This window comes from Bufo gargarizans, chromosome 1, assembly GCF_014858855.1.
Source record: "Bufo gargarizans isolate SCDJY-AF-19 chromosome 1, ASM1485885v1, whole genome shotgun sequence".
Lineage (NCBI taxonomy): Eukaryota > Metazoa > Chordata > Amphibia > Anura > Bufonidae > Bufo > Bufo gargarizans.
In genome coordinates, this window is record NC_058080.1 from 99254731 (window position 1) to 99281221 (window position 26491).

At 43.2% G+C, this 26491-nt stretch overlaps 1 protein-coding gene across 1 annotated transcript in view; it reads left to right on the forward strand.

Moving 5' to 3' along the window:
* Positions 1–26491, forward strand: part of ANXA10 (annexin A10) — a 147804-nt gene that overhangs the window by 71748 nt on the left and 49565 nt on the right. The window contains exons 3-8 of the mRNA XM_044276203.1: positions 1023–1117; positions 5903–6016; positions 9457–9547; positions 11883–11962; positions 17148–17201; positions 25959–26052. Coding sequence (XP_044132138.1) covers positions 1023–1117; positions 5903–6016; positions 9457–9547; positions 11883–11962; positions 17148–17201; positions 25959–26052 — 528 coding nt within the window. The remainder of the gene's footprint in view (positions 1–1022; positions 1118–5902; positions 6017–9456; positions 9548–11882; positions 11963–17147; positions 17202–25958; positions 26053–26491) is intronic.

The following is a 26491-nucleotide window of genomic DNA, read 5'->3' on the forward strand; positions in this document are numbered from 1 at the left end:
ATGAATGGGTCCGCAATTCCGTTCCGCAAAATGCGGAACGAAATTGCGGAGGTGTGAATGGAGCCTTAACCAGTATCTGGAGATGACTCCTATGGTAGGGTTTTCTAGGGATGCTATATGTGCATTGGTCATTGTGCAGAGAGAGAATGATGTGCACTGTGACCATTGAAAATAGTGGATCCTGCTTGTAGCTTAATAATATTATAATCTTGCCCTGTGATGATAATGAGATGACTGCTGATAAGTAAACTCTACAGAACAGGAAATATCAGTCTATTCTAGTGATCTGTGGTTAGTATGTTTACTATATCTGCAGTTCCATTAAAAAACAGATAATGATTTCACAAAATATTGTACCAAATGACTTAGCTTTGTACAATAACCTAACATTTGTAAATGTCATGGTGTCTATAGCAAAACATAAAACTGCCATAAAGGCTTGTGGGGAAAAACTAGTAAGAATACTCAGTAATGATGGGGAGTAATGATATGTACAGCACACGTTACTAATTGTGAATAAGGGCTTGTTCACACGAATGTGTGAAGCCCATGCCCGCGCTGAGGACCTAAAATTGCGGTCCGCAATGTACGGGCACCGTCCATGGGGCATGCGCATGGGGATTGCAGACCCATTCACTTGAATGGGTCCGCGATCTTTCCGTTAAGCAAAAAGATAGAGCAAGTTCTATCTTTTTGCGATGCGGAAGCACGGAACAGAATCCCAGAAAGCACTCCGTAGTGCTTCCGTAGTGTTCCGTTCTTCCGTTCCGCATCTCCGAATTTGCGGACCCATTGAAATGAATGGATCCGCATCCGTGATGCGGAATGGCCACGGAACGGTGCCCGTGTATTGCGGATCCGCAAATGCAATCCACAATACAGCAATGGGCATTACACATTAGTGTGAACGAGCCCTAAGAAAAAGGTCACATGGAGAAAAGTGCAGTCGTGCAGAATCATATACGGTGAATGATAAATTTGATGAAGTGATATCTAAAGTTAACTATGTCATTCCTCTCCAGGTTGCGACAAGGACGTCTTGATTGATATTCTTACCCAACGCAGCAGTGCACAAAGAACTATGATTGCAGAGGCCTATGGCGGTTTGTATGGCAAGGTATAGAATATCTAAATATCTGGTATTTTCATAGAATTATGAATTTCTTTAAAGGGAGTCTGTCATCAAAGTTTCACCTTTTTAACCCTTCCCATAGCTTTCTAGCAGCCTTACAGTTAATAAAAACGTTACCTAAGTATAATAAAAAGCTCCAATCTACTTACTGGATCAGTTCTTCGTGGTTTTCAAGAGCTCTGCTTGCAGTCATTCAGAATGAATCTTCCCTGTCCACTCCATGGTCCATCTGATGATCACACAGGTGTATGGCTTGTTAGAAGGCACAGCTCTGGTAACTGTACTGTAAGGGCTCTTTCACACGAGCGGATCCCGTGTGTGTCATCCGCAGAGTCAATGAGAGCCGAGCCGCGTTCCGGACAGCAGAGACACGGAGCAGTAACATGACTGATAATGCTCCGTGCCTCTCTGTGACCTTTTAACTACAAAATCACGGTGAGATCAAGTTGTCACTGTGATTTTGTAGTAAAAAGATCACAGAGAGGCACGGAGCATTATCAGTCATGTTACTGCTCCGTGTCTCTGCTGTCCAGAGCGGGGCTTGGCTCTCTTTCGCGCAGCGTATTCCATGCACGGGATCCGCTCGTGTGAAAGAGCCCTTAGGGTATGTTCACATGTAGCATAAACGCTAAGGATGTTCTGCAGCAAAATTGTGCGCAGACAGTCTGCAGCATTTTACAGTAGCATCAAAGTAAAGCAGATGTCATCTAAGAAATCCATAGTGGAAGTTATCCTGTGGTGTGGATTTGAAATACGTGACATGCCAATTTGCATAGCATAGCGTGAAATCTGCTGCAAATCCACAACTCATGCAGATTGTGTTGCAGATTAAATGCAAATTTTCCTCCCAAAAAAAGTCCCATGTGGATGTACCCTAAGGTCTCATGCACACGAACATTTTTTTTCCCGTTAACGTATATGGACCGTATACGGAACCATTCATTTCAATGAATCCGCAAAAAAAACGGAAGGTACTCCGTATGCCTTCCGTTTCTGTATTTCCGTTTTTCCGTTCCCTTCAAAGATAGAACATGTCCTATTATTGTCCACATAACGGACAAGGATAGTACTGTTCTATCAGGGGCCAGCTGTTCCGTTCCGCAAAAAATGAAATGCACATGGATGTCATACGTTTTTTTTGTGGATCAGTTTATACTGAAAAAGACATACGGTCATGTGCAAGAGGCCTAACTGCGATGTGCCTCACACAAGTGATATGGCCCCTGGGAGTAAATAATATAATTAAATAAAGAGGTTATCTCATGACTAATGTAAAAAATTCTAATCAGACATCATATAGTACATGACAGTCCCTTTCCAACAAAGCCAGAACCAGCCCTGTACCTCACTGGATCCAGAGATCTCCCCATTCACTGCTCCAATTGTTCTGCTACGCTAACCCTGCTTTCACACCTGAGCGTTTCTCAAACGCGCGTTTTACGCGCGTTTTTGTCGTGCGTTTTTATGCGCGTTTTTTGTAAAAGTAAACGCGCGTTTGACGCGCGTTTGTGTGATTGACTGCAGTGTCCTATGGCCACAAACACGCGTCAAAACGCCCCAAAGAAGCTCAAGTACTTGATTATGCGTCGGGCGTTTTACAGCGCGATCGTACGCGCTGTAAAACGCCCAGGTGAGAACCATTCCCATAGGGAAGCATTGGTTTTCATGTGTTGAGCGTTTTACAGCGCGTTTGAACGCGCTGTAAAACGCTCAGGTGTGAACTTAGGGTCAGAGAACTGCATGTCGGCTCTTAGCTTAGCGGAGCCGGCGGAAGCAGGAGCCCACTCCGCTCAGCTAATCCTGGCATAGTACATGGGTACAGGAGATAGTAATCATCCAGAGAGCATGGCCAGGATCAGCAATGCGCGCTCCTGCCCGTACTGTCAGCAGTGTACAGAGAACACCAGTGAATGGTGCGCTTTAGGTAGGAAAAAGAGTAGTAAAAATAGAAAATTCACTAATAAAGTATATTAGCGTTAGGGAGCACATATTAAAAGCTTAGATAAAGGTTTAGTTACTCTTTGAGGCTATAGCGCCATAGCTTGATACAGATTGTGTGTATTAGTACATAGACTGTTTTATGCAATTCATTGACAGAATATCTATATAGTGAACAGAGCTGGCAACACTGAATTAAGTAACTGGTACACTGTAAGTAGTGCTGCATAGATTGCCTCCGTATTTGACAAGATTAATGGTAAAATCAAATATAACTGAAGTTTGATACAAATTTCATTCTGAGTGCACTGTAGCTGTGCATAAACTGCCAATTACATACACATTGCTGGCAGTATAAAAGCAATAAACGGACACATTACAGCACGCTGCACTCACAGAGCGTATCTTCTCTGTGTGATACAGTCCTTACTACAGAAAATCTAGCAAGTATATTACCTCCGTAGGAATTATTTGGAGATTTTTATAATCTGGCTGCTATAGGGATGAAAAGCTGAGTGCAGAAGAAAATGGATATATACAGTATATAGATAGTTCATAAGACACATGTAAAATTATAGCTAAAACAATAGTAAGGCAATGAACATACGATAGTAAGAAATGTTGTGGGGCATTTACTAAAGACTGGGGTTTCACACGTTGGTGTTAGTTAAATACCTCCTAATAGGGCCTCTTGCACACGACCGTATGTCTTTTTCTGTATTTTGCAGTTCGTTTTTCAACGATCACTTTTTTTAGTTTTTTGTTTCCGTTTCCTTTCCGATCTGTAGTTCCGCAAAAAATCTCCGTATAGTTTCCAAATGCTATCCATTTTTTGCAGATCGCAAATGGAAACATAAAATTTGTAATCATCACTGTAACGTACAGTAATGTTTTTAAACAGTAAACACATGTGCAAAGTGGGCATGGATCCGCAAAAATCTGATGACATACGGATGTGTTCTGTATGCATTCCGTATGTTTTGCGGACCTATTGACTTGAATGGAGCCACGGATCGTTATTTGCGGGCAATAATAAGACAAGTTTTATCTTTTAGGGGAATGGATATACGGAAATACGGAAACGGAATGCATACGGAGTACATTCATTTTTTTGGGGGAACCATTGAAATGAATGCTTCCGCATACGGACCGCAAAAGGAAGCCACAAAAATGGAACGGGCCACCAATGAAATTTAAACTGGGGAGGGAGGGGGGTCTGCCCCCTGCTGCCTGGCAGCCCCGGATCTCTTACAGGGGGCTATGATACGCACAATTAACCCCTTCAGGTGCAGCACTTGAGGGGTTAATTGTACGGATCACGGCCCCCTGTAAGAGATCGGGTGCTGCCAGGCAGCAGGGGGCAGTCATGTACACAGTTCGTTGTATATTCTAACTAGAAGCGTCCCCATCACCATGGGAACGCCTCTGTGTTAGAATATACTGTCAGATCTGAGTTTTCACGAAGTGAAAACTCAGCTCTGAAAAAGCTTTTATGCAGACGGATCTTCGGATCCGTCTGTATGAAAGTAACCTACGGCCACGGATCACGGACACGGATGCCAATCTTGTGTGCATCCGTGTTCTTTCACGGACCCATTGACTTGAATGGGTCCGTGAACCGTTGTCCGTCAAAAAAATAGGACAGGTCATATTTTTTTGACTGACAGGATACACGGATCACGGTCTCGGCTGCAAAACGGTGCATTTTCCGATTTTTCCACGGACCCTTTGAAAGTCAATGGGTCCGCGAAAAAAAAACGGAAAACGGCACGACGGCCACGGATGCACACAACGGTCGTGTGCATGAGGCCTAATGGTGGTGTTTTGGAGGTGGAACCACACAAAAAGAAAAAACTAGTGCCATGCTCTATCCATTTCTTCCAGGAGAGATAAAATCCGGCATCATATGGGGCCCACCTTCTAGCTCTGTATTGCTGGGTGTTGCTGTGTAGCCTCTGGCTCTGCTGTATATGTGAGGCCTAAGAGCACGGTAATTACTAATGATTCTGATGATATTTATAATCATTAGTGATCATTGTTAAGGGTATGACCACACAGAGTGATTGTGCCATGGTTGCAACTAGAGATGAGCGAATCGAAGTTGACGAAGTGGAATTCGAGCCAAATTTCTGTAAAAATTTGATTTGCACCAAATCCGAATTTCCTCACGCTTCGTGGTAACGAATTGCATTTTTTCCTAAAATGGCTGTTGCACGTGTGAGGACATGGAGCAAGGGTACGGCCACCCTAAAACTCTGATGATTTTTCAAAGTGGAGTGGCGTGGGGAAAATCTACAGCCCTTGCGGTAAAAGCATTTGAAAAAACCTCATCCACACAAGGCAGAAAGTCAATGAAATCTGCATATAACTTGACAAGCCGTGCAGATTTTTGACAACACATCAATTTATGCTGCAAATTTCCACTGTGATTTTCACCCTTTGAAATGCAGCACATTTACACTCTGTAGCCCGCAGTAATATCCACAGGATTGATGCAGATTTTGCCAATGCGGATTTCCGTCCGATGCACTGGATTTTATGCTACGGTCTACAAATAATCTGCAGTGGATGCCCATGATATGAACCATCTACATGGGGAAAAGGCAGACATATGATGGGGAATATTAACTCATGTATGCCATTTTCTCTTCCATTTAGTGCTTGGATTGAAACTGAAAACTGAAAAAAAAAAAAAGACTTTGTTTCAGCTCACAGACTGGTTTAGGTCACTGGCCAGGACTTGTCTGAGCAATAATTGTTCTCTGTAACTGTTGTCACATGGAGATTACAACTTTTTAATTGATATTATTATTATTATTATTATTTTTAAAGAACTTGCTTGAAGACTTGAGAGAAAATCTGGATGGCCATTTTAAGGAAGTTATGGTTGGCTTGATGTACTCTCCACCAGCCTTTGAGGCCCATGAACTATGGCATGCTATGAAGGTAATACTACAGCTCACAATGTAACCAATATTCTTTACTTTTTAATCTAAAGCTGAAATACTTAGTTTCACATTTATGATGTAATTTACACCTTATCTGAGTGGGAGATTGTACAGGTTAAAAAGTTGCATCAAAATTTGTGGCATGTTTTTGCTAGAAAAAAGGCACGTGCAAGGTGTAAGGATAGGTTCTTAGATAGGTTCTTGTAAGGACAGGTTTTTGGAGCAAGTTCTGAGGCAGATTTTCCTTTAGGTTTTTCAGGGAAAACCAGAAGTGGATCCAGCAGGAAGAAGTATAATTCTTTCAATTGTGGACAAGAATAGGCATATTCTATAGTGCCGGCAATGTGCGGTCCGCAAAATGAGGAAACACGTTGCGGACGTGTGAATGGAGCCTAATTGTGAGGCTGTGCTGCTGCTCCCATGTATCATATCTAATAATAATTGATACTGTGCGGCTTAACTGGTGTGTTCACATAAGTCTATCATTTAGATAGACTTGTGATACTGTGCCATTGTATCTAATCCTATCGTGTGATACTGTCTGCTGAGCTGCTGTATCCAACCGTAGCATGTGTGATATTCCTATGTGTGTAAAAACCCATACTTTAAACATGGAGGGGAACATTTATTAAGACCAGCGATTTATACCCTCTTCTAAATGCCGCATGGCATGGGTGGGGAAACTACTGTGACTTTTTCCCACCCTTGCCACTTTCCCGACAGGTCTAAAAAAGATAGCCGTGGGGGCGGGGAAGAGGGCCGACTGGCACACCCGTCTCATTCATAATTTTGCATGCCAGTTTTTGGAATATAAAATTATTTAAATTTACGCCAGCAATGGAGCTAACGTAGAGTTTAGATTGTCGCATGTCCTGCTGGAGGAAGCGACAAAGTTATGTAGAGGCCTGCACCTCCACATAACTTTGGCGCTTCCTTCAGCAGTGCAGGCACAATTAAGACTAGCATCTAAGTCTTAATAAATGTGCCCCTATTTATCTATAAGAGGCCTAAAGGTAGCAAGAATAGCGATCCGATAGCCCTGGAAGTCTGGTAATGCTGCAAGCTGCTCACTTAAGCCCCTTTTACACGGGCGTTGCGGGAAAATGTGCGGGTGCATTACGGGAACACCCGCGATTTTTCTGCGCGAGTGCAAAACATTGTAATGCGTTTTGCACTTGCGTGAAAAAAATCGCGCATGTTTGGTACCCAAACCCTAACTTCTTCACAGAAGTTCGGGCTTGGGATCGGTGTTCTGTAGATTGTATTATTTTCCCTTATAACATGGTTATAAGGGAAAATAATAGCATTCTGAATACAGAATGCATAGTCAAATAGTGCTGGAGAGGTTAAAAATTTTTTTTTAATTTTTAACTCACCTTAGTCCACTCGTTCGCGTATCCCGGCATCTCCTTCTGTCTCCTTTGCTGAACAGGACCTGGGGTAAGCATTAATTACATGAACAGGACCTGTGATTACGTCACTCCGGTCATGACATGGTCCGTCACATGATCTTTTACCATGGTGATGGATCATGTGATGGAACATGTGATGACCGGAGTGACGTCATCACAGGTCCTGTTCATGTAATTAATGCTCACCCCAGGTCCTGTTCAGCAAAGGAGACAGAAGGAGATGCCGGCTACGCGAACAAGTGGACTAAGGTGAGTTAAATCATTTTTATTTTATTTTTAACCCCTCCAGCGCTATTTGACTATGCATTCTGTATTCAGAATGCTATTATTTTCCCTTATAACCATGTTATAAGGGAAAATAATACAGATCGGGTCTCCATCCCGATCGTCTCCTAGAAACTGTGCGTGAAAATCGCACCGCATCCGCACTTGCTTGCGGATGCTTGTGATTTTCACGCAACCCCATTCACTTCTATGGAGCCTGCGTTGTGTGAAAAACGCAGAATATAGAGCATGCTGCAATTTTCACACAACGCACAAGTAATGCGTGAAAATCACCTCTCATGTGAACAGCTCCATAGAAATGAATGGGTCAGGATTCAGTGCGGGTGCAATGCGTTCACCTCTCGCATCGCATCTGCGCGGAATACTCGCCCGTGTGAAAGGGGCCTTAGTCCTCTGACCGTTACATGAGGAGAACGCTCTTGAAGGGGAGAAACCTGTCAATCAGCAGCTCCTCTCCAATCAGGCTCGCTGATAGGACCCTCCTCTTGAAGCAGCGCTCACCATCCTTCCAGTGGAATAAAAAAATCAGGTAATAGCACATCTCAAACTATAATTCCGGGACTCTTTTGCCCTCATTTTTAGAAATCTCCCCCTTTATGTGTTGAAATTTAATCTATTGTGCAGAACGGAGAATACAGACACTGCTGCACCCATTTGCACATGAGATAACCAAAAAACAAGGACCATACAACGAAAAACCATGTGTGGTAACATATCTATAAAACCAAACTACAAACACCACACATATAGTGCAAAATACATCTTTATTGTGTCTCATTAAAAAGACATACGTTGCCAAAACTGACCCATTCACACATGTTGGGACACTTTAACCATTATTATTTACAAAAGGTCCAAAGGACCAATAATTGTCTCTTAGCTACATGTGCTACTAGTTTCTCATCCTAAAACATAACGTTTATTTCTTATCATAAAATCATGCCTCTAATTTTCATGTGGTTTAAAACTATCAGCTGTGCCACCCTAGTGACCGCTAGTTGCCCTATTGAATAGACTAGCGCTATTTGTTTGCGGTGCAATGTGATCAATAACGGTGTGGAACAGTACTGTCCGCACCCTTTTAACTAGAGTCTTCTAGATAATACAAGTATTCCAATGCAGCCAAATCTAAGGTGCGCACACTGTTTAAAAACTTTTCACATGCTGCCCCCCATCACACAACCAAAAAGTCGTCACAATCCACCTAATGGGGATTTAGTTTGCCTCCTTTGAACGATGCTTAATAATGTAGCATGTAAAGAGTACAATGCATAGCTGGTACGGAGGTAAAAGAGCATACAGACCAGGAGCTGGGGGGGACAAGACAGACCCCAACATACGTTTCGCCGCGCTTCTTCTGGGTAAACTTTGTAAACGTTTTGATTCATTTACAGAGAACCCCTTAAAATCTTGAAAATTCTTGTATGTGGGCCATCAGTCAAAGTAACAATTTACGTCATCCCTAGTGTTCCTAGGGCAAAAGAACAGCATATGAATGACTATAATGAGCAGCGACTGTGTCACCATATTGTCATATGGAATCATATGCCTTCTTTTTCTTAGAAAACAGTCTCATTAAAATGTATAATTCAAGCCCATCTGAAACTGAGTGTCCCTAATTAGTCATCTGAAGGGGTGGGTTTATATGTACACAGAACATCATGGCATTATACACTTTGTGAAAAGCATTTAATTTGTTTACTTATGTCACGTCTTTTTCACTCCGCGCACTTGTTTACAGGGAGCTGGCACCGATGAAAATTGCCTTATTGATATTTTAGCTTCAAGAACAAGTTCAGATATAATTCAGTTGAAGGAAGCCTATTTATTGCGTGAGTATTCCTTTAGTCACAATATTCGGAACTAATTAGATCGCAGTGGTATTGTCTACGATGTAGCGTTCACAGCGGAAACAAACTCATTATTTTTGCACAATTTATCAAAGAGTGAACTGAAGCTGTGGTTGGGTTTGTTAAATGTATATATAGACATATCCTAATGTTATTCGCTCGTAAATGAAACAGAAACAGGAAAAAAACCATGAGAACAGACCCTAATAATGGCCTATTAGACAGAGAGATTATGGCTTAGATTTTCATATAATTGCATGAATTTGAGAAATTAGGGTACGGCCATACAGTCAGGTTTCTGGATGCAGTTTAGGAAGCCAAAATCAGGAGCGGATTGTAAAAGGAGAGAAAGTATAAGGCCTCTTCCAGACGAGCGAGTTGTACACTCCGGACTCGGAGCGTGAGTATAAGGCCTCTTGCAAACGACCGTATGCCCTCAGTGAGCGGGCCATATGTCCCGGAGCGGCAAACATCGTGTGCACGGGAGCGCACAGCATCATAGGTTACTATGATGTTGTGCGCATCGAGCCGCCCGCGGGACTATTGTCCCGCACTCAAATGATATTATGAGTGCGGGACAATAGCCTTGCAGGAGGCCCGATGCGCACAGCATCATAGTAACCTATAATTCTGTGCGTTCCTGTGCGCACGATGTTTGCCGCTCCGGGACATATGGCCCACTCACGGACCGTATGTCTTGAAGGGCATACGGTCGTGTGCAAGAGGCCTAACACAGCTCCCGTCCTGAACTCCCAGCACAGCCGGGGTCGCATAGCATTATATTGATTTATGATGATGCTATGTAACCCTTCAGAGGTCTGGAATGTATTAGATAACACTGACAGCATTATGTCAGTGTTATCCAATACATTCCAGAAAAGTAAGGGTTACATAGCATCATGAATCAATATAATGCTATGCGACCCCGGCAGTGCTGGGAGTTCAGGACGGGAGCTGTGGTATACTCACGCTCCGAGTCTGGAGTGTACCACTCGCTCATGTGAAAGCGTTCAAAAAGACAGCGACATGTTCTCCTCTTTATTTTTTTTATTTACAGATTTTGTTATTATCATTGCATGTATTAGCGTGTAACAATCAAATGAAAAGCAATAAATAGTTTTTAGTGCACTGGACTTATCTGCAAATGTCAGTCACCACCACATCCCCTCATCTAATCAGAAATCTGTTGTTAGTAGTGTAAAAGCTCTAGGGGAGGCCGTGCAACAATTGCAGCAATGAACAAACTGTAAAATAATTAGCGATTGTTTTGGGTAAATGAACAACTTTTATAAAGAAATGACTACAAAATTTAAAAATATCTGTCCGTTTAATAGGACCCTAAGTGATCAACACAAGGAAGGGCTTGTATGCCCGAAACGTGTAAGCAACAGTGGTTTTAATATTTTTCTACTATGTTCTTAGTCAATAAAGGAATTTGTTTATATTTGAGTGCCGGATCCGTCCATGTTTTTCCAACACAAAGGTTCGTTTGTCCTGTTGTAGTAGGGCTAGGTTCACATCTACAATATAATTACATTTATCAGAGTTGGTCTAGGTACTGAAAAATGAAGCAAATTGGACCAAGCACTAGATCCGTCATATGACAGATATCACCAGCACCTGAGGGTCCGTTATTTTGTATTATTATTAATATTAAAGTTTTGTTTTGGTTTTTGCTGTTTTGGCTAATAGGAGAGCAGACCTATCCCCACAGAACTCTGCCCTTCTGCACAAAAGGCTATTTTATTCAAAGATTTACATAAAAAGGTCAAAAAATATAAGCAGGACAAAACAACACTACAAGGACCTAAATGAAATGAAAAAATATAAATTTGGGTAACATGAAACAGACTTCCTTAAATGAACAATCATAGAGTTTACTTTGCTGTAGCTTCTTATAAAACACAGGCATATGGCTTTTGTACATTTCGGATACTTTGATCCTTTTTTCTATTATTTTGCATGTCTAAGGGGCCTCCGTGCAGCTAAACAAATGTATACATGCAGGCATCAAAGCCATAAGAGAGATAAAAAAAAAAGATTAAAGCCCCCCAAAAAAGCATGATTACTCAGCTTTCTGTAACCCAAATGCTAGCGAGGGGAGCTAATTCTACTGTGGGTGTCTGCTTTGTGTTGGTTACAGTACAATCTCATGAGTCTTAGATATTTCATGAATATCTGCCTGTAACTGTTCCTCACAGAAACCTTTCTGGTGACGTGCTCGGCACTTCAGATGTTTGATTAAACGCAATGGATGTTTTCACAGAACACATGCATGACATTTAAAATAACATGCCACCATTTGTTTCCTTTGTAGAATATGGCAACAATTTGGATCAAGAGATTTATTCTGAAACCTCAGGGCATTTTAGAGATGCTTTAATAAACTTAGCCCAGGTACTGTATAATGTATTCTACTCCAGATGGTAAACTAGATACTGGACATAGGCAGCACATGAAACATAAAAACAATATTACCCTGCTTTCACACCTGAGCGTTTCTCAAACGCGCGTTTTACGCGTTTTTGTCGCGCGTTTTTATGCGCGTTTTTTGTAATAGTAAACGCGCGTTTGACGCGCGTTTGTGTGATTGACTGCAGTGTCCTTTGGCCACAAACGCGCGTCAAAACGCCCCAAAGAAGCTCAAGTACTTGATTATGCGTCGGGCGTTTTACAGCGCGATCGTACGCGCTGTAAAACGCCCAGGTGAGAACCATTCCCATAGGGAAGCATTGGTTTTCATGTGTTGAGCGTTTTACAGCGCGTTTGAACGCGCTGTAAAACGCTCAGGTGTGAACTTAGGGTTAGGCCCCTTTCACACGAGCGAGTATTCCGCGCGGGTGCGATGCGTGAGTTGAACGCATTGCACCCGCACTGAATCCTGACCCATTCATTTCTATGGGGCTGTTCACATGAGCGGTGATTTTCACGCATCACTTAAGCATTGCGTGAAAATCGCAGCATGCTCCTCTTTGTGCGTTGCGGTGCGATAATCCACGCAACGCAGGCCCCATAGAAGTGAATGGGGTTGCGTGAAAATCGCAAGCATCCGCAAGCAAGTGCGGATGCGGTGCGATTTTCACGCATGGGTTCTAGGTGACAGTCTATTCACTGTATTATTTTCCCTTATAACATGGTTATAAGGGAAAATAATAGCATTCTGACTACAGAATGCATAGTATAATAGTGCTGGAAGGGTTAAAAAAAATAAAAAAGTTAACTCACCTTATCCTCTTGTTCGCGTAGTTCGTTCCCGGTCTGTTCTTTGCTAGCTGTGGGCTTGGGCTAAAGGACCTGTGGTGATGTCAGATCACATGCTCCATCACCATGGTGATGGACCATGTGATTGGAGCATGTGATCTGACGTCACCACAGGTCATTCAGCCCAAGCCCACAGCTAGTAAAGAACAGACCGGGAACGAACTACGCGAACAAGAGGATAAGGTGAGTTAACTTTTTTATTTTTTTAACCCTTCCAGCACTATTATACTATGCATTCTGTAGTCAGAATGCTATTATTTTCCCTTATAACCATGTTATAAGGGAAAATAATACAATCTTCAGAACATCAATCCCAAGCCCGAACTTCTGTGAAGAAGTTCAGGTTTGGGTACCAAACATGCGCGATTTTTCTCACGCGAGTGCAAAACGCTTGACAATGTTTTGCACTCGCACGGAAAAATCGCGCATTTTCCCGCATCGCACCCGCCTCTTATCCGGGCAAAAAACATGACGCCCGTGTGAAAGAGGCCTTAGGGGTTTTTCTCACATAAACTTGGCCCTGGCATTCTTTTAAGGGCTCTTTCTGGAAATCACACTCCGCGAGCGTGATCCTCCATTCTGGACACTGCTCGTCTTGCAGGAGCGCACAGCATTATACAGATTTAATATGCTGTGTGCCTCTGCCTGATGTTATTGCTACAGAATAGTGACAGCTTTATGTCAGTATGATCCTGCAGAAGGAAAGTCCAGAGCCGAGGATCACGCTCACAAACGGAACGTGATTTCTGGACTGCTCACGCTCTTGTGAAAAAAAATAATCAAAAATAATCACAAGCGGTTTTTTTTTCCGCCTGTGGTTTTTTATGCTTTTTTTTTCTAGCGTGGAGTGGAGTGCCGGAGGAAGGGGGGGGGGGGGGAAGGAGTGTCAGCTGTCAGGAGGGTTCAAGATCAGTGATGGCCGGTTCGCATTGTTCGCCCGCGAACATATGCGGGCTGCCATCTTTTTTCACAAGTCCGGCGAGGCACAGGTAAGCCCTTACCTGTGCCTGTGCGCGAGCCGGTCTAAAACAAGTGCGGTCAGCGGAAGCAGGCAGTTCCGAGAACAGCCACTGGGGGCCTTCATAGGGCTGTTCTCGGAACTGCCTGCTCCCGGTTACCGCATTTGTTTTCAGACCGGCTCGCGGCACAGGTGAGGGCTTACCTGTGCCTCGCCGGACTTGTGAAAAAAGATGGCAGCCCGCATATGTTCACGGGCGGACAATGCAAAATGGCCATCACTGTTCAAGATGCAATGAGCTCTTCCATCAATACAGACAGAAGCGCTCATTCCTTTCACTTACTGACCGCTTATCAGCCTCTGGCCAACCCTCGCACCAGTGTGATGCATTAAGTGAATGCATGGCACCCGCACTGAATCCTGAACAATTCATTTCAATGGGTCTGTGTACATGAGCGTTTTTTGTCACGCATCAGTTTTGCATTGCATGAGAATCGCAGCATGTTCTATATTCAGCATTTTTCACGCAGTCCTGGCCCCATAGAAGTGAATGGGGCTTCAGTGAAAAACGCATTGCATCCGGATGTAACCTGGATGCAGTCTGGATGCAATGCGTTTTTCACTGATGGCTGCTATAAAATGTGGTTTGTAAACCTTCCCTTTTTTTTTTTTTCACGCGTGTGAAAAACGCATCAAAACTGATAGCACACGTGTGGAAAAAATGGAACCACTGAACACAATTGCAGACAAAACTGACTGACCTTGCTTGAGAAATGGTGTGAGTTTCACTGAACACATCCTGACACAATCCGTATCGTTCGTGTGAAAGAGTCCTTAGGTTTGCAAGCTTTACCCCATGATTTGGTGGGGTGCGGCTTCATGAGAAAGACGTGGCTTTATATGCAACATTTTGCACCAAAATGACACCACTATTCTGATGCAACCAAAAGCTAGCATAAAGTTAGACTAAAGTGTCTAGCTGTGTGCCATCTACAGGATTAGTAAATCTGCCCCAATGTTTTTTTACTCCGGCATATGTGAAACAATACAGATATATTGCCATCTATTGGTAGAAACAACTAATGTATTGTGTTAGTTCTGAAAAATGCATTCCTTTGAGAAAATATATACAGGTCCTTCTCAAAAAATTAGCATATCGTGATAAAGTTCATTATTTTCTGTAATGTACTGATAAACATTAGACTTTCATATACTTTAGATTCATTACACACCAACTGAAGTAGTTCAAGCCTTTTATTGTTTTAATATTGATGATTTTGGCATACAGCTCATGAAAACCCAAAATTCCTATCTAAAAAAATTAGCATATCATGAAAAGGTTCTCTAAACGAGCTATTAACCTGATCATCTGAATCAACTAATTAACTCTAAACACCTGCAAAAGATTCCTGAGGCTTTTAAAAACTCCCAGCCTGGTTCATTACTCAAAACCGCAATCATGGGTAAGACTGCCGACCTGACTGCTGTCCAGAAGGCCATCATTGACACCCTCAAGCAAGAGGGTAAGACACAGAAAGAAATTTCTGAACGAATAGGCTGTTCCCAGAGTGCTGTATCAAGGCACCTCAGTGGGAAGTCTGTGGGAAGAAAAAAGTGTGGCAGAAAACGCTGCACAACGAGAAGAGGTGACCGGAGCCTGAGGAAGATTGTGGAGAAGGACCGATTCCAGACCTTGGGGGACCTGCGGAAGCAGTGGACTGAGTCTGGAGTAGAAACATCCAGAGCCACCGTGTACAGGCGTGTGCAGGAAATGGGCTACAGGTGCCGCATTCCCCAGGTCAAGCCACTTTTGAACCAGAAACAGCGGCAGAAGCGCCTGACCTGGGCTACAGAGAAGCAGCACTGGACTGTTGCTCAGTGGTCCAAAGTACTTTTTTCGGATGAAAGCAAATTTTGCATGTCATTCGGAAATCAAGGTGCCAGAGTCTGGAGGAAGACTGGGGAGAGGGAAATGCCAAAATGCCTGAAGTCCAGTGTCAAGTACCCACAGTCAGTGATGGTCTGGGGTGCCATGTCAGCTGCTGGTGTTGGTCCACTGTGTTTTATCAAGGGCAGGGTCAATGCAGCTAGCTATCAGGAGATTTTGGAGCACTTCATGCTTCCATCTGCTGAAAAGCTTTATGGAGATGAAGATTTCATTTTTCAGCACGACCTGGCACCTGCTCACAGTGCCAAAACCACTGGTAAATGGTTTACTGACCATGGTATTACTGTGCTCAATTGGCCTGCCAACTCTCCTGACCTGAACCCCATAGAGAATCTGTGGGATATTGGGAACAGAAAGTTGAGAGACGCAAGACCCAACACTCTGGATGAGCTTAAGGCCGCTATCGAAGCATCCTGGGCCTCCATAACACCTCAGTAGTGCCACAGGCTGATTGCCTCCATGCCACGCCGCATTGAAGCAGTCATTTCTGCAAAAGGATTCCCGACCAAGTATTGAGTGCATAACTGAACATAATTATTTGAAGGTTGACTATTTTTGTATTAAAAACATTTTTCTTTTATTGGTCGGATGAAATATGCTAATTTTTTGAGATAGGAAATTTGGGTTTTCATGAGCTGTATGCCAAAATCATCAATATTAAAACAATAAAAGGCTTGAACTACTTCAGTTGGTGTGTAATGAATCTAAAATATATGAAAGTCTAATGTTTATCAGTACATTACAGAAAATAATAAACTTTATCACAATATGCTAATTTTTTGAGAAGGACCTGTATAATCAAAGCACCAATGTTACATCTAGCAATAGTGATAAATTCAATGGTAACGCTGCCATGATTACATTCTGTCTAACTAAACTAACCTCATTTGGTGTTGGCTAACTGATACTGGACATCTCCTTCTATCTAATGCAAGACTAAATCATTATGAATGTATCTTTCAATGTCCTTATGCTTTGCGTGAGGGACATTAAACCAGAGACACTGTTGCATTTAATCTATATAATGGATTTGGGCTGCCTCAGTAACAATAAAACAGACACTATTTGCCAGCCACTTGCCCCTGCCTATATTGGTTCCAGTACCTCCTCCTCAACCTTAGTCATGACAAAGCCCCCACAGATTTGCCCTCTCTCGCTATGGGTACATGTCTACTGTGATAACATAAATATTAAAACTCATTTCCACGTTTAATTTTGTTGCTGCAGTTTTTTAAGCCAAAGCCAAGAACAGATCATAAGTGGACACAAGCCTTCTTCGCTTTCTGGATCAGCTTTTTTTTTTTTTGCTTCAAAAACTGCACAAAAATCCTGAATGTGGAAACCCAGCTTGAAACTCATGCTCCTAAGGTCTAGTATGGGTAGATTGATACATGTATATTATCTCTGTCTTATAGGGAGTAAGAGAGGAAGGATATGCAGATCCTGCAATGGCAGCTCAGGATGCCATGGTATGTGAAGAGCAGTACTTGTCTGACACTCGCTTTCCTGATTGATATTTTACTGTTTAAATATTCCTTTTAAATTTTGGCTGCAATATTAAAGTGTAACTGTCATTATTTTTTTTATTTTTGTAATGTATAGGGGCAGTGATACTGACCAGTTTTGTAATATACTTTAATTACTGAAATCTGAAAAATAGCTCCTAAGTGGCCCATTTTGAGTCTTAGCAACGCTCCTCTGTCTATAACACGGTCAATGTTGAGCGAGTCTCCACACTTATGTAAACAGAAGACAGAGGAGCAATGCTAAGGCTTAAAATGGGTCACTTTTGAGCTATTTTTCTAATAGAAATATATGATTTCAGTACTTTAACCTGTCAACAGAAGTCAATTGATTCTAGGTCCCAGCAGGTGATTTTATTGTACACTACATAAAGTAAAACCAAATGAAAACACAGGAAGAAACCCCGCAGAGTTATTCAGCCTTTCCTAATAATAGGTCATCAATATTAGATCAGCACTCTTGCCACATGCCAGTAAAAGTATGGGCATTATGCAGTAAGAACAGTGTGTAGATAAATTGGCGTAGGCTAAACTGAGATGTAAAGTCTAACAGATTATGTGTTCTTTGTCCTATGCCCTCTCCGAGGAGGGATGGACTTTATGGCAGTGAATTCCCTGGTTACTCTCACCTGGAGTAGTCAAGTGATGCAGAAACAGCATATGTTGTCCAGTAACAGGTAAAGGTCAGCAACAGAAGGTCAACAGAAGTACAATATCAGGAGTAAATAGACTAACAAAAGTCTTGAGCAAGCCAGTGTCAGAGCTGTGGAATCACAGGTCAATCCAAGGACAAAGAGTGTACCTAAGGCTCCTTTCACATCACCGTTTCTCCTTTCTGTTCTCTGGCTCCGTTGAGGAGTAGGAGAACAGAAAGGACAGATTCTGCAGATAACTGAGACCTAACTGAGCGTAACGGAGCCTAAAGACCCCATAGACTATAATGGGGTCCGTTCGGTGTCCGCTCAGAACATGATTTGGGAGCGGAGACGAAAGTCCATGGAGAAACGGTGATGTGAAAGGAGCCTAAGTCTTGAACACACCAGAGTCCAAACAATGAAACAAAAAGTTTCAATAGTCAAAGAAGCAAAGCATTAAACAGGTCAGAGAAGTCAAAGAGTCAGCAACAATCAGGAATTAAAGGGCTTTTCCAAGACTTTACTACTGATGACCTATGCTCTGGATATATCATCAATATCTGATTTGTGGGGGTCAGACACCCTGACCCCCACCGATTAGCTGTTTGAGAAGACACCAGCACTTGTAGCTTAGCCTTGACCATGTGATGTCATGTTCATTGGTCACATGGTCTACTGTAGGTGTAGCTCAGCCTCATTGGAGTGAATGTGGCAGAGCTGCAAAATCATCTTCAGACACTGGCTGCCTTGACAGAGCTGGACTGGAGTCTGGTGCAGACATAAGTAGAAGAGGCGTCGGGTTCCTGGACAAATAAGCAATAGATGCTGGAAGCTGTAAATGACTTTGTATGGTGAGGCAGGGGCTTCTTCAGGGTCTTGCATAGTGCATACAGTAGAGTACCAGAAAAATAAAATGGAGTTGCCGCTCAACAGGTGTCCAAAGTAGCAGCTCATCCAGGCACAGACCGGAGGCATTACAGAACATTTAGTACTGCAGAGGATCTACTAGACAACCAATAGAGGTGTGTTATCAGTGAAATGGCCATGTGGATTTGTTGGATCTGAGTCTGAGACATTGTATGTCGAGTCTAGTTTCAACTTATGATGGCCCAGAAAAGACCATTGTATGTTAAAAATATTGTATCCTGCAGCCATTGTATTTTGAAGTACCATTTGTATACACAATCAGAAATATTCAACCCCGCCTTCTAAAAAAAATGTAAGGATTTATAAGGTAAAGTTTTTTCAAAGAGCAAGATTCTGCTTTGGATGACTTCTTTATGAGTTGAGTTATAAATTCAACAAGAAAATGCATGATGTAGTATTTATGTGTAACAGTAGATTTGGCCATGTCACAGTTATTCAACCCCTATATAAGGGCTCATGCACACAAACTTATTTTCTTTCCGTGCCCGTTGTGGGTTTTTTGCGGACCGTATGCGGAACCATTCATTTCAATCGGTCCACAAAAAATAACGGAAGATACTTTGTGTGCATTTCGTTTCCGTATGTCCATATGTCCGTTCCGCTTCAAGTACAAGGATAGTACTGTTCTATTAGGGGCCAGCTGTTCCGTTCTGCAAAATACAGAATACACACGAATGTCATCCGTATTTTTTGCAGATCCGTTTTTTGTGGACCGCAAAATACATATGGTTGTGTGCATGAGCCCTAATACTGTTGATTTTAAAAGAAAGCCCAAAATTTCATCAAGAGCCCATAGCAACTTAGAACAACTAAGAAAACCCAACTACAGGATGACATGCTGAAGGCTGGTAAAAGTTCTTAAGTGGCAAGTATAAGAAGTGTATTGAATAAACAAGGATTTCATGTCCGTACTCCGCTCTTAACCACAAGGAACATCAAAAGTCAACTAGAATATGTCAGGAGGAATTTGGATAAGACTAAGACAGTTCCATGTACTGAAGGAACCGAATTAGACCTGTTTGGATTTATGGACAAGCAGCATGTCTGGCGTGTGAAAGGCCAGGCTTATGAAGAATATCATCTCCACAGTTAAGCATGGAGGTAGGTCACTGATGATGTGGGGCTGTTTTTCTGCGCAATCTTGATTGTGTACCTGGCATCATGGATTCCCAGAAATACCAGGCCATTTTCAAGAGGAGCAAGATGCCTTCTGTTGACAAATTAAACCTTGGTGATTAATGGACTTTCCAGCTCGACAATGATTCCAAGCACACATAAAGTCAAACAAAGGTTGGTTGGGAAAAAGATCCTCAAACATCCTGGAGTGGCCTTCTCAGTCACCAGATTTAAATCTGATTGAAAATCTTTGGCTTGTAAAGAGGGCAGTTGGAACACAGAAGCCATCAAACATCACTGAGCTAGAGGCTTTTGCACATGAAGAATAGCCAAAGATTCCAATTGAGAGATGTAAAAAGCTTGTTAATGTTTATTTAAAAGTTATAAAAGCTAAAGGATGCTCCACAAAGTACTGAATCTGGGAGTTGAATAAATGTTTTTTTTGTCATTTATTGTCATTATCTTTCATCAACATCACTATAATGTATTTTGAAGTGAGAGGATTAAATATTTCTGATTGTAACTTACATCGTAATAGTGTCACAACCAGACAGCTGAGAAGCTCTGACAGAGGCCTTTCAGAACCTCCTCCTTGAATTTCTGTGTTGTGGTATTCAGCTCCTCCTCTCGTCAGCCTCTCTCAGCTGTCATGTCTTAATTGCTTCCCTTTAAATGCCTCCTCAGAATGCTTTTCTGGGCGGCTTATATTTCCTCCTGGAGTGTGTGTGCACGCTGATCTGTCCTCCTCTTTGCTTCAAAGCTAAGTGTACTTTTATATGTTTATATCTGTTTGCTGGATCCCAGATGACCCTGACTCCCTCCGTGTCTTGTGTAGGGAGCCGGTGGTCGTGTCCCCTCACTATAGTAGGGTGCTCAGGGCTTTATAGTCAAGGTTCGTGGATATGCAAACCTCCACCATTAGGATCTTTGCATAGGCTGAGCAGCCAGGGAAAGTGCCAGGTCTTCTGCAGGGGTCTCCCTTGGTTCCTTAGTTTTTGGATCCAGCGAGTCGTTTATACATGTTGCTTTGCCTTGTTACCTGTACACATTCCGTGACATTATAAGCCGCCAAAACCGTCTTAAGCATGGATCCGGTTTCACTTTTGGCTGAACGCTTCCAGGGTCTTTCATTGGAGGTAGCTGACCTCCGTAAGACTTTGTCTCAGCTTCAAGTGACCGGTTCAGCTTGCGTTCATGGAGCTTGTTCTGAGCCTAAGATCTCGCTCCCGGATACGTTCTCCGGGGGTAGTGAGAATTTTGTGCGTTTTAGAGAGGCTTGCAAACTCCATTTTCGCCTTCTTCCCCATTCTTCTGGTGATGAGGAACGGAGGGTGGGGATCATTATATCGCTGCTCAGGGGTAACGCTCAGTCCTGGGCCTTTTCGCTGCCGGAGGGGGCACGGCCCCTCCGTTCAGTGGATGAATTCTTTTTAGCCCTGGGTCAGATATATGATGATCCGGATCGTATTGCTCTGGCGGAGTCTAGACTACGTCTCCTATGCCAGGGTAAACAATCCGCAGAAATATACTGCTCAGAATTTCGGAGTTGGGCAGCTGATACTGGTTGGAATGATGCTGCACTCCGAAGTCAATTTTGCCATGGTCTTTCAGAGGGATTGAAAGATGCATTTGCCTTTCATGAAAGGCCTATTTCTTTGGACTCTGCTATGTCTCAGGCCGTTCGTATTGACAGGCGTCTTAGAGAGAGAGGAGAGATCTCTCCTTCCTGTCATACTCGGTCCCAGGACTGTGCAGCGGTCCCATTCTCTGCGCAGGGGTCTCAGTCGCTGTCAGCCCCTTCTGAGCAGGAGCCCATGCAGCTGGGGTTGATTGCTTCTGACAATAGAAGATTCAGCCCGCATGAGAGGGTTTGTTTTTGTTGTGGAGGTATTAATCATTTGGCAAATATTTGTCCCTCTAGGAGATTCAGGCAGTTCTCTGGGTATAATAAAGAAACAAAGAGGAAAAAATCTTTGAAAAATGTTCCGTCTGTTACTATTGGCAGGATTGAGGCGGAAATTGAAGATTTTCCGTTTGCTTGTAGTTCCCGTTTTGTCCTGCCGGCTAGGGTGGCGCTAGAGAGCAAGAACATTTTTTGTGAGATTTTTGTGGATAGTGGAGCAGCGGTTAATCTCATTGATAATCACTTTGCGATAACTCATGGTTTCCAGGTGTGCGCTTTGAGAAAGGATATTCCTGTGTTTTCTATCGATTCCGCTCCACTTTCTCAGAAGTCATTAAAGGGCATAGTTCACAATATCCGTTTAATTGTGAGTGATGCTCATGTTGAGGATGTGTCATGTTTCGTCCTTAGCGGTTTGCCGACCCCTTTAGTGTTGGGGCTACCCTGGCTCACTAAACATAACCCCACCATTGATTGGCAAGCAAGGCAAATAAATGGTTGGAGTGACTTTTGCAGAGAGAATTGCCTCACGACATCTGTTTCTGAGGTTGCTACTAAGACTGTACCATCTTTTCTCTCTGAATTTTCGGATGTCTTCTCTGAGAGTGGAGTTCAGGATTTGCCCCCGCACAGGGAGTACGATTGCCCTATTAATCTCATCCCAGACGCCAAGCTGCCTAAATCTCGTTTATACAATCTTTCCCAACCTGAGAGGATCGCTATGCGTACTTATATCTCTGAGAGTCTGAGAAAGGGACACATACGACCCTCAAAGTCACCTGTTGCCGCTGGTTTTTTCTTTGTTAAGAAAAAAGATGGTTCTTTAAGACCTTGTCTGGATTTCAGGGAGCTGAATAATATCACAATTCGTGACCCTTATCCGCTTCCTCTGATCCCGGACCTGTTTAACCAGGTTGTTGGGGCTAAAGTCTTTTCCAAATTAGATTTAAGAGGGGCATACAACCTGGTCAGGGTCAGAGAAGGGGACGAATGGAAGACGGCCTTCAATACCCCTGAGGGCCATTTTGAGAATTTGGTTATGCCTTTTGGGTTGATGAATGCCCCAGCCGTTTTTCAGCATTTCGTGAACAGCATTTTTTATCATTTGATGGGAAAATTTGTATTGGTGTATTTGGATGACATTTTGATTTTTTCTCCCGATTTCAAAACTCATAAGGAACATTTACGTCAGGTCTTGCTCATCCTGCGGGAGAATAAACTATATGCGAAACTGGAAAAATGTGTGTTTGCGGTTCCAGAAATTCAATTTCTGGGGTTTCTTCTCTCCGCTTCTGGTTTTCGCATGGACCCCGAGAAGGTCCGCGCTGTGCTTGAGTGGGAGCTTCCTGAGAATCAAAAGGCGCTGATGCGTTTTTTGGGCTTTGCCAATTATTACAGGAAGTTCATTTTGAATTATTCTTCTATTGTTAAACCACTCACTGATATGACCAGAAAGGGGGTAGATTTTTCTTCTTGGTCAGTAGAGGCGCGTAAGGCCTTTTCTGATATCAAGGAGAGTTTTGCTTCCGCTCCCATCTTGGTGCAACCTGATGTTTCATTACCCTTCATAGTTGAGGTTGATGCTTCTGAGGTGGGTGTGGGGGCGGTCTTGTCTCAGGGTTCCTCTCCTGCCAATTGGCGACCGTGTGCCTTTTTCTCAAGAAAACTCTCCTCCGCAGAGAGAAATTACGATGTGGGAGATAGGGAATTGTTGGCCATCAAGTTGGCTTTTGAGGAATGGCGCCATTGGCTAGAGGGGGCCAGACACCCTATTACCGTATTTACTGACCATAAAAATCTGGCCTACTTGGAGTCAGCCAAGCGTCTGAACCCGAGACAGGCCAGATGGTCGTTGTTCTTTTCTAGGTTTAATTTTGTTGTCACGTTCCGCCCTGGAGTTAAGAATGTGAAGGCAGATGCCCTGTCACGTTGTTTTCCGGGAGGCGGGAATTTTGAAGACCCGGGTCCCATTTTGGCTGAAGGTGTGGTGGTCTCTGCTCTTTTTCCTGAATTGGAGGCAGAGGTGCAGGCAGCCCAGTCAGAGGCTCCTGATCTTTGTCCTCCTGGGAGGTTGTTTGTGCCTCTCGCTTTAAGACACAAGATTTTTAAAGAACACCACGATACGGTCCTTGCTGGGCACCCGGGGGTAAGAGCCACACTGGATCTCATCGCTCGGAGATTCTGGTGGCCTGCGCTTCGTAAGTCGGTTGAGGGTTTTGTGGCAGCCTGCGAGACTTGCGCTCGTGCCAAGGTCCCTCATTCACGGCCATCAGGTCCTCTCCTTCCCTTACCCATTCCTTCCCGTCCTTGGACACATCTGTCCATGGACTTTATCACGGACCTGCCTCGTTCCTCGGAGAAGACTGTGATTCTGGTGGTGGTGGACCGTTTTAGCAAAATGGTGCATTTCATCCCTTTTCCTGGTTTGCCCAATGCTAAGACGCTGGCGCAGGCATTTGTTGATCACATTGTCAAGTTGCACGGTATTCCTTCAGACATAGTCTCTGATAGGGGCACGCAGTTTGTTTCCAGATTCTGGAAGGCTTTCTGTTCTCGCTTGGGGGTTCGGTTGTCATTCTCTTCTGCTTTCCACCCGCAGTCGAATGGCCAGACAGAGCGCGTCAATCAGAATCTGGAGACATATCTGCGTTGTTTTGTGGCGGAGAATCAAGAGGATTGGTGTTCTTTTTTGTCCCTTGCTGAGTTTGCTTTAAATAACCGTCGTCAGGAGTCCTCTGATAAGTCACCATTTTTTGGTGCATATGGGTTTCATCCACAGTTTGGGACTTTCTCGGGAGAGGGGTCTTCTGGTTTACCTGATGAGGACAGATTCTCCTCGTCTTTGTCATCTATTTGGCAAAAGATTCAAGAGAATCTAAAGAGCATGAGTGAGAGATATAAGCGTGTGGCTGATAAGAGACGTGTGCTTGGTCCGGACCTGAATGTTGGTGATCTGGTGTGGTTGTCTACCAAGAATATCAAATTGAAGGTTCCCTCCTGGAAGTTGGGTCCTAGGTTTATTGGGCCTTACAAAATCTTGTCTGTCATCAATCCTGTTGCATACCGTCTTGATCTTCCTCAGACTTGGAAGATCCATAATGTTTTTCATAAGTCCTTATTGAAACCTTATGTTCAACCCATTGTACCCTCGCCTTTGCCTCCTCCTCCGATTATGGTTGATGGGAATCTTGAATTCCAGGTCTCTGGGATTGTGGATTCTCGTCTTGTCCGCGGTTCTCTTCAGTACCTTGTTCAGTGGGAGGGGTATGGTCCTGAGGAGAGGATGTGGGTCCCAGTGACGGACATTAAGGCCTCTCGTCTCATCAGGGCATTCCATAGGTCCCATCCTGAGAAGGTGGGCTCTGAGTGTCCGGAGTCCACTCGTAGAGGGAGGGGTACTGTCACAACCAGACAGCTGAGAAGCTCTGACAGAGGCCTTTCAGAACCTCCTCCTTGAATTTCTGTGTTGTGGTATTCAGCTCCTCCTCTCGTCAGCCTCTCTCAGCTGTCATGTCTTAATTGCTTCCCTTTAAATGCCTCCTCAGAATGCTTTTCTGGGCGGCTTATATTTCCTCCTGGAGTGTGTGTGCACGCTGATCTGTCCTCCTCTTTGCTTCAAAGCTAAGTGTACTTTTATATGTTTATATCTGTTTGCTGGATCCCAGATGACCCTGACTCCCTCCGTGTCTTGTGTAGGGAGCCGGTGGTCGTGTCCCCTCACTATAGTAGGGTGCTCAGGGCTTTATAGTCAAGGTTCGTGGATATGCAAACCTCCACCATTAGGATCTTTGCATAGGCTGAGCAGCCAGGGAAAGTGCCAGGTCTTCTGCAGGGGTCTCCCTTGGTTCCTTAGTTTTTGGATCCAGCGAGTCGTTTATACATGTTGCTTTGCCTTGTTACCTGTACACATTCCGTGACAAATAGCTTCAGTTTTGGAAGCACCATTGTTCTTGAAGACATTTTCAATTCAATTTTGGATGATCATTCTATATAATAAGAAAATGTATCTTATATATTGTGAAGCTTCTCAGGTAGTATATAATATTGGTTTATGTTCTAATGAATAAAAATAGCCTCCACTTAAATAGCATAAAGTTTATCATACTCTCTGTAATGTTCCAGGTTCTGTGGGAAGCATGTCAAAGAAGAACAGGGGAGCACAAAAACTTGATGCAAATGATCTTATGCAATAAAGGCTACCAGCAGTTATGGATGGGTAATGTTTCCTTATTATGGTACATCTAGATAACAATATGCTTTTAGTAACATAGTAACATATCGGGTCATTTATAAAATTGGTGTAAAGTAGAACTAGTTGCCCATAGCAACCAATAAGATTCCACCTTTCATTTTCCAAAGGAGCTGTCAAAAATGAAAGCTGGAATCTGATTGATTGCTATGGGTACTAAGCCAGTTCTACTTTACTCCAGTTTGTTAAATGACCCCAGTAGTTTATAAGCCTGAAAAAAAAAATACGTGGATCCAGTTCAGTCTGTAAACCCCCAAGTTGATCCAGATACAATTTTCCTCATTTTAGGGGAAAAAATTCCTTCCCAACTCCAATCAGGTCGTCAGAATAATCCCTGGATCAACGACCTCTCCAGAAATCTTATAACTATAACCTGTAATATTATTACACTGCAGAAATACATCCA